We start from the raw sequence: 9,641 nt of genomic DNA, 5'->3' as shown, positions 1-9,641 counted from the left end.
AGCAAGACACTGTGTACGTCTGTGATGACTAGCCTTCTCGCCATTTACTGAGCAAGACACTGTGTACGTCTGTGATGACTAGCCTTCTCGCCATTTACTGAGCAAGACACTGTGTACGTCTCTGATGACTAGCCTTCTCGCCATTTACTGAACAAGACACTGTGTACGTCTCTGATGACTAGCTTTCTCGCCACTTACTGAACAAGACACTGTTTACGTCTCTGATGACTAGCTTTCTCGCCACTTACTGAACAAGACTCTGTTTACGTCTCTGATGACTAGCCTTCTCACAATTTACTGAACAAGACACTGTCGTATAGTGTTCATTGTTATTGTTATTATGCCCGGCTATCATCAGCTGTAGCGTCATCTTCATCGTCATCATCATCATCATCATCACCATCATCATCATTATTATAATAGTTTAAAAATAATTGGATGATTTTAACGATCATCATATATGACCCCAAACTGTATGTCTATGGGCGGGCGGAGACTGTATATAGGTAGTACTAAAACAAATAACTTCAAGCTAGGTCACAGTTCGAGATGCACCCAACTTTTGATAGAGAAATTAGCACCTCAAGTCCTGTGATTGGTGATAAATGTGAGTGTGTTATTTGTAAAAGAAAATCATCTGGGCAAAAAATGTATACAATTTTATTTCATCTGGTACCACTGTGTCAAGTAGCCTTGTGTATGAAACATGTATGGGGTATCTGTAAAAAAAAGTACTCACATTTTGTGCGGAACTAGGGTAGTCATAGATGCTACCCATTATCTCTGAAATGAACAGCGCCTGACCCCCATTTGTTCCTTATTCACTTTAAGGGTGAGGGGTGGTAATATTTATATCTGTGGTGTTATGGTCGATTATGGTGTTTAGCTACATATGTTACATGTTACTATTGTTGTCTATAGGATTTGATTTGGTAGTACACAATCTATAAGGATATGATGCTGACAATGTTTTGTTCACCTTTCCAGAAACAAAATTATAGTTAATGCATTGTGTGACACAACCTAGAACACTTTTGACAGTGCTCGCACTTTCACGATTGCTAATATCCAGGGAAATGTCCATACAAGTACCACTAAACGGTCCATTTGGCAGAAGTTATTCATACTTTGGTACAATATTATCAGTTACTGGCAATGAAATGGCTAAATAAATACATTTTAAAATCTCAAAATGCCCACAGGTTAATCGATGTCATCCTTCAGATCTGTGAATTAGATGCCCTAAACAGGCATAATCAGGAACCCCCTCCCACAACAACAATGCAGGCGAGCGCTCTACCCACTGAGCTTGACCCTGTGGTTAAAATCTAAGAGATATCATACAGTGAACAATCTGCAAGTAACAACTCCTCATCTGGTAGTTTGTCTCTCGTTTATTAAACACTATCTGAATATTGACCTTTAACAGTTCGCGTTATGAACAATAAATATAATGCTGTTTGTGTTCACTGAACACTATAGGTTACACACCACCATTAAGTACTCCATGCAGTTCAATACAATTTCTATGTCAGAATATATTCTGTGAAAAATACAACACTGTCGAGAGGGTCATGTGACTACTAATTTTAGGGAGTGCCCCCAACTGACATGTACCGTGTAAAAAATCAACATAGGTCGACCATGAAATTTTTCAATTAATGGTCCCTATGCCCGACCACCACCTCGTGTAGCTGTTATACAAGTGACACTATACCACTTGCACAGTTGTTATCAGTAAGTGCTACATATAACAAGTTACTTCAAACCAGTGGGTTATTTAAATACTACAGAGGTCAGCCTACGTGTAACCATCAAAGAAATATTTTTTAAGAAAACATATCAGAATTGTGTAGTATTTTTTTTATGAGGAACTATTTCCTAAACCGGACTATATTAAGCTGCTACAGCAAGTAACGACACGCCAAATGGTGGTGTGTTGCCTAAAACATGAAACAAGACATTGCACGTCGCCAGAGATTTGACTTAGGATGGACGTGTCTGAACCGTGAAAGGATATAGACACGTAAAAACAACACTGCGCGTCTCTATGTGTGATTTACACTAACATATCTCAAGTTTTCACTCTCTGTGATTTACACTTAAAACATCTCAAGTTCTCTCTCTTTCTGTGATTTACACCTGGCCGTCTACATCACCAGTTCTTCTGATCAGCATGATGCCATCTCGGACTGGCAACAGGACCTGGTGAAGAATATGTGTGATCATTTGTAACCATCTTAGCAATCATTTGTAAAGATCTTAATGATCATTTATAAACATCTTAGTGATCATTTGTAAACATCTTAGTGATCATTTATAAACATCTTTGTGATCATTTATAATTATCTTAGTGATCATTTATAAAACTCTTTCTGATTATATAAAATTATATTCTACTTATCTCTTAAAAATATTCCGAAAATCATTTGTAAACATCTTTCTGATCATTTGTAAACATCCTGAAAATCATTTGTATGTATCCTAGTGGTCATTTGTAAATATTCTAGAGATTATTTGTAAATATCCTGAAAATCATTTGTAAATATCCTAGTGATTATTTATAAATATCATAGTGATTAGTTGTATATATCCTAGTGCTTAGTTGTATATATCCTAGTGATTAGTTGTATATATCCTAGCAATTAGTTGTATTTGTAAATATTCTCGGTGGTGTCTTCGCTCCCATCCAGAGCAAGTTTTAACAACTTAATGGGTAAGACCACTATTACCTATTTTTTCTCACTAACCACTAACAGCTAACCCACTGTCCTGGACAGACAAACCAGATAGCTTAGGCATGTGCCCAGGACAACGTGCTTGAACGGTAATTGGATATAAGCACAAAAGTAAGTTGAAATGAATGTAAATATCACAATAAATAATCTATTGATCATTTATAAATATCCTATTGATCGTTTATAAATGTCCTATTGATCATTTATAAATATCCTATTGATCGTTTATAAATGTCCTATTTATCGTTTATAAATATCCTATTGATCGTTTACAAATATCCTATTGATCGTTTATAAATATCCTATTGATCATTTATAAATATTCTATTGATCATTTATAAATGTCTTAGTGATCGTTTAAAAATATCCTATTGATCATTTGTAAATGTCCTAGTGATCGGTTATAAATGTCCTATTGATCATTTGTAAATGTCCTAGTGATCGTTTATAAATGTCCTATTGATCATTTGTAAATATTCTATTGATCGTTTATAAATGTCTTAGTGATCGTTTATAAATATCCTATTGTCTTAGTGATCGTTTATAAATGTCCTATTGGTCATTTGTAAATGTCCTAGTGATCGTTTATAAATGTCCTATTGATCATTTGTAAATATTCTATTGATCGTTTATAAATGTCATATTGATCGTTTATAAATGTCTTTGTGATCGTTTATAAATGTCATATTGATCGTTTATAAATATCCTATTGATCGTTTATAAATATCCTATTGATCGTTTATAAATATCCTATTGATCATTTGTAAACACCACAGTGACCATTTTTAAAAATCCCAGTAATCATATTTGTATATATCCTAGTGCTTATTAATTTGTTTTAAATATTCTAGTGCTCATTTATAAACATCTAGGTAATCATTTGTAAATATTTTAGTGATCATTTGTAAACATCCAGTTGATCATTTGTAAATATATAACTGGACATTTGTAAATAGCATAGTTCTCATTTATATACCCCTAGTAATAATTCGTATATATGTACGCCATCATTTGTAAATAGCATAGTTCTCATTTATATACCCCTAGTAATAATTCGTATATATGTACGCCATCATTTGTAAATAGCATAGTTCTCATTTATATACCTTGTAATAATTCGTATATATGTACGCCATCATTTGTAAATAGCAGTTCTAATTTATATACCCCTAGTAATAATTCGTATATATGTACGCCATCATTTGTAAATAGCACAGTTCTCATTTATATACCCCTAGTAATAATTCGTATATATGTACGCTATCATTTCTAAATATGTGAGTGAGTGAGTAAATATCCGAAAACGACATCACATCACATTTTAATCTACAGCTATTTCGTGTCTAATGTGCATATTTAATGTTTGCTGTGATATATATATATATATGATACAAGGTGCAGTGTCCACGCGAATAACCTTTCATGTCACATTTTGAGTAAGGTGATACTTTTCAATGATAATGTTTACATAATATTCACGCCTAAGCAACTACTTTTAATGGCCTACTATAATTATAGGTTTTTGATTTAGTGTGTCATTGTGACCTTCACATACACGGCCGATATAATACTAACTATCTGTCTGAACATTATAGTGTATTCCCATGGACTCTTCAAGTGGGATAAGTCAATGTTTTTTATATACCTGTTGTACTCTCCGATCTTCTGTGATCTTTTTGTTAAACTTTGCCCTGTGGTTTTCGTGTTCCAGGTAAGATCGCCCAAACCAAAGAGTGTTATCGACGGCGATCGTGCCCCGGGGTGCAAGGATGTTTTTGTCAAGAAGAAACTAAAAGTAGAAAATATAACTGTCAGTTCAACATGTCAACAGTATTAGAAATGTTGACATACGCTGTGACGCAGACAGCTACCCCTACATACGCTAGGACGCAGACAGCTCTCTCTACACATGCTGGGACGCAGACAGCTACCCTTACTTATGCTTGGACGCAGACAGCTACCCCTACATACGCTGGGACGCAGACAGATACCCCTACACACGCTGGGACGCAGACAGCTCTCCCTACACACGCTGGGACGCAGACAGTTGCCCCTACACACGCTGGGACGCAGACAGCCACTCCTACACACGCTGGGATGCAGACAGCTATCCCTACACAGGTTGGGACGCAGACAGCTACCCCTGCATAGGCTGAGACGCAGACAGCTATCCCTACATAGGTTAGGATGCAGACAGCTATCCCTGCATAGGCTGGGACGCAGACAGCTACCCTTACTCAGCTGAGACGCAAGCAGCTACCCCTGCATACGCTGGGCGCAGACAGCTACCCAAACATACGCTGGGATGCAAACAGATACCTATACATAGGCTGGGACACAGACAGCTACCCCATCATAGGCTGGGATGCAGACAGCTACCCCTACACACGCTGATCAGTAAAGTACACGACTCACATCACCACTGCATCCACCTACATATAACGAATAGTATGAATAAAAAAGTAGCCTACTGTTTTCCAGGACACATGGGTTTTGTTACCATGGACACACGCTCCTCCTTCAGTAGATGCACAAAGATGCATTGTCAAATATTACACATTTTGCTTTTCTATCATTTTAAATATAAACTGGGCAGAGTGAGGTGGGGGGGGGGGGGGGGATTACCCAACTCAAGTGGACCCTGACTCCGTGTATTAACCTCAGCTGGTGAATTATTTTGTTTTCCTATCACTCCACTTACATCAAAATATTCCCCATACTTCTCCGCGCCAGCATCCAGGAACACGAAGTCGATCTGTACGCCGTCTTTAGCCAGTGCCTTCAGAGTATCTCCTACATCTCCTGTGGAAAACAATGTGTAGAGACAGTACATATTAATAGCATGGTCCTAATATCCCTTTACACCGTTTTAAAAATGTGTGCATGGATACGATTTTTGTTTGCTGCCTATAGACAAATCACATAACAAACTCCCATTTGATTCTCGTTTGTACAGAAGTACTTAGTTGAATATGGTAATGCTTTTGTTGTTCAGATTAGTAATGTCCTTGTCAACGATTATCTTCTCCGAAATATTCGACACTGGTGATTGCCGGTGGCCGTCTTTAAACATTTGTCAAAGGTATATAATTATTGGAAGATTATATTTGCCGGATTATATTTGCCAGAACAAAGACAAGAAACGCACATGATGCGATAATCCGTGATGCAAAGTTTGTTTTGTTTAACGACCCCACTAGAGTACAATCATTGATTAATTATCGGTTACTGGATGTTAAGCATTTTGTAATTTTGACATATATGGTCTTAGAGAGGAAAAGAAAGAAAGAAAGAAATGTTTTATTTAACGACGCACTCAACACATTTTATTTACGGTTATATGGCGTCAGACATATGGTTAAGGACCACACAGATTTTGAGAGGAAACCCGCTGTCGCCACTATATGAACTACTCTTCCGATTAGCAGCAAGGGATCTTTTATTTGCGCTTCCCACTTGCAGGATAGCACAAACCATGGCCTTTGTTGAACCAGTTATGGATCACTGGTCGGTGCAAGTGGTTTACACCTACCCACTGAGCCTTGCGGAGCACTCCCTCAGGGTTTGGAGTCGGTATCTGGATTAAAAATCCCATGCCTCGACTGGGATCCGAACCCAGTACCTACCAGCCTGTAGACCGATGGCCTACCACGACGCCACCGAGGCCGGTCTTAGAGAGAAAACCTGCTACATTTTCCCATTAGTTGCAAATGATCTATTATGTTCACCATCCCACATACGTACCAAGGCCTTTGATATACCAGTCGTGGTGCACTGGCTGGAGCAAGAAATAACTCAATGGACCCATCGACTGGGATCGATCCTAGACCGAGTGCCCACCAGGTCCAACTCTGTAAAAGTAGTTTACCTAGTCGAATTTCTATCTTCTTCCCGTGAGGTGACGAATCAAACACCTTCCGGTTGAGGTCAGCAAGATATTGTTCCCGGTCACACGTGAACACTTTACCGTCGGCAGGAAGCGCTTCCGCCATCGACAGGGCGCTGTATCCGGTAAACATTCCAATATCGAGAACATACTTTGCTTGTTGCATGCTTACCAGGAACTTCAAAAACAAACCTGTTTGAAGAAATAAAAATTCTTAGAAAAAATAACAGAAACTACTTGACGAATTAGCATTATATAGATTTGTTTGGGATTGTTGTTGTTTCTTTATTTCAATAACGTGTTCTCAACAAATAACGAACTACAAATGTCCAGTAAAAAGAGTTATAAGAACAAACATGACACCCTGATTAAATACAAGCGCCCACACCAATTAGTCACAATATTTGGGAACATAAAATAAAAGTAAAGTTTGTACAGTCACCTCGAGACTTTGTTTAAACAACAGTAGTAGTACAGATAGCCATATTGTCACACCATGATCGCCAGGTTCGTAACTATTATCGCTATCATCAGAAGTGGTAGTACAGATAGACTGCCATATTGTCACATCGTCATCGCCAGGTTCGTAACTATTATCGCCATCATCAGAAGTAGTAGTACAGATAGACTGCCATATTGTCACATCATCATCGCCAGGTTCGTAACTATTATCGCCATCATCAGAAGTAGTAGTACAGATAGACTGCCATATTGTCACACCATCATCGCCAGGTTCGTAACTATTATCGCCATCATCAGAAGTGGTAGCAAAGGCTGTTCAAGTTTATTTTGTTTAACGACACCACTAGAGCACATTGATTTCTAAATCATCGGCTACTGGATATTAAATATTTTGTAATTTCGGCATATAGGTTTAGAGAGGAAACTCGCTACATGTTTTTCCATTAGTAGAAAAGGGTCTTTTATATGCACCATCCCGCAGACAGGATAGCAGATACCATGGCCTTTGATATACCAATTGTGATGCACTGGCTGGAACGAGAAATAGCCAAATAAGCCACTGTTACGTAATACTCCCTGCTATTACTACTACTACTACTGGTATTGCTACTATTACTGCTACTATTACTACTGCGACTACTACTACTACTGCTGCTACTACTACTGCTACTGCTGCTATTACTACTACTACTACTCTACTACTACTCTACTACTACTACTCTACTACTACTACTACTACTCTACTACTACTACTCTACTACTACTCTACTACTACTAATACTACTACTCTACTACTACTACTACTACTACTCTACTACTACTACTACTACAAATGTAAAGAACACAAGAATTGAATAGGAATTAAAACGTAAAGTCTAAACAATTGAACAGGACTATAGTAGAAGTGTTCTAGTATTACAATAATCAGTGAATAAGTACTAAAAACAGCATTTCATGCTGTACACACTGATACCTTCAACGTGACCTGTCAACATGCTAGAAGGCAATAGACATGTAGTTTTCCCGCTTTTATGTAACTCAGCCCAGTCGGTAGTTTCCGTGAACTCGCTGATTTCCGCCAGTACTTTCCCGGGTTTTGAACACACATCCTCGACGTAATTCTCACGTGCATCAATGAGTTTTATCACGTGATCAATTCCATCTTTGACCTCTTGGGGCCAGTCTTTGTAATTTCCGTGGTTTTTCAAAGCAACCAAACGTCGATAATATGGCTGGTAGTTGTTGTTCTTCGGCTCTGCTGGTGGAAATGTAATCTCGGACATTCTAGAAAAGAGAGAGATAGAGAGACAGAGAGAGTAAAAACAAACAATAACACCTGAAACAGGCAAATACTAAAGTGATAGACCCTAGCTTTTAAACACTAAGATATATTTGTTTTCTTTTCCTGTCCCAGGTGCAAGTATACTAAAAGTTTACATTCTTTCTCATTCATCTTGGATTTTAGAAACCTATTTCACACAAGGTTAAAAAACACTTTGGTTAAACTTAATTATTCATCGTTTACAGGATGTCAAACAGCCCAGTCGGTAGTTTCCGTCAAACATTTGGTAATTATGACTCGTAGTCTGTTAGTGATCAGAGGAAACCCGCTACATTTGTGTTATTAGCAACAAGGGATCTTTTTTCCCCACAGACAATTGTGGTGGACTGGTTGGAAAAAACACCACCACCACTGACCTGCATCTCACCCCGACATCCTCCCAAACTTATGATGTAGATCCGCCCTTTATTTAATGATTTACGGTAAGTGATCATGTGCTCGATGACTGGACTGGACTGAACGTGATCTTTCGGTGATATATCTCGACATGCTCCTGGCTTTGAAAATATTTATGTTAAAAGAAATATATCGTTAAACCAGTGTTTAAATGTGTACATAACAACCATATTAAAAAGTACAAATGTCTTACCTGTTTTTCTAAATTCTAGTTCATATACTGTTTTGAACGGAAGCTTATCCAGCGGTTTATAGTGTTCTCGAGACCGTACCGAGTGTATCACTATATGGAGTTATCTACCTTGTTTTACTCTATTTAAGTATTGGATTATATTAGTGGGAGTAATGAATGAACGAATGTATTAGTCCATCATGCATCGCACATCGGCTATGAGAGAGAGAGAGAGAGAGAGAGATAGAGAGAGAGAGAGAGAGAGAGAGAGAGAGAGAGAGAGAGAGAGAGAGAGAGAGAGAGAGAGAGAGAGAGAGAGATTAACTGGAAATGTTCAGAATATAGTGTCCATATTATACAGAACGTGTTTCTTGTCCTAATAATATTATTTGTAACCGACCTCGGTGGTGTAGTGGTTAAGCCATCAGACGTAAGGTTGGTAGGAACTAGGTTCGTAACCCGGTACCGGCTCCCACCCAGAAAGGAAGGAAATGTTTATTTAACGACGCACTCAACACAGTTTATTTACGGTTATATGGCGTCGGACATATGGTGATGGACCACACAGATTTGAGATAGGAAACCCGCTGTCGCTACTTAATGTGATACTCTTTTGGTTCCCACCCAGATCGTGTTTATCATTGG

General features: G+C 38.2%; 1 protein-coding gene across 1 annotated transcript; it reads right to left on the bottom strand.

Moving 5' to 3' along the window:
* Positions 1 to 1,834: 1,834 nt before the first annotated feature.
* On the bottom strand, positions 1,835 to 9,100 carry LOC121384410 (O-methyltransferase MdmC-like). Its single transcript, XM_041514797.1, has 6 exons — positions 9,018 to 9,100; positions 8,060 to 8,370; positions 6,607 to 6,816; positions 5,440 to 5,540; positions 4,384 to 4,527; positions 1,835 to 2,205 (listed from the first exon to the last, which is right to left on the bottom strand). Exons 2-6 carry the CDS (start codon positions 8,367 to 8,369, stop codon positions 2,137 to 2,139), a joined length of 834 nt encoding a protein of 277 aa, XP_041370731.1. The 5' UTR covers position 8,370; positions 9,018 to 9,100; the 3' UTR covers positions 1,835 to 2,136.
* Between the last annotated feature and the right edge of the window lie 541 nt (positions 9,101 to 9,641).

This window comes from Gigantopelta aegis, chromosome 10 (genome assembly GCF_016097555.1).
Source record: "Gigantopelta aegis isolate Gae_Host chromosome 10, Gae_host_genome, whole genome shotgun sequence".
Lineage (NCBI taxonomy): Eukaryota > Metazoa > Mollusca > Gastropoda > Neomphalida > Peltospiridae > Gigantopelta > Gigantopelta aegis.
This window is presented reverse-complemented; position numbering and strand designations above follow the sequence as displayed.

Bases quoted from the DNA above. Each gene is read 5' to 3' on its own strand.
- LOC121384410 (XM_041514797.1), bottom strand. From the start codon at position 8,369: ATGTCCGAGATTACATTTCCACCAGCAGAGCCGAAGAACAACAACTAC. The intron at 5,541-6,606 runs GTAAACTACTTT...TGTTTTCCACAG, and splicing joins GAAGATAGAAATTCGACTAG to GAGATGTAGGAGATACTCTG. The intron at 4,528-5,439 runs GTAAGTGGAGTG...TTCTACTTTTAG, and splicing joins AGTATGGGGAATATTTTGAT to TTTCTTCTTGACAAAAACAT.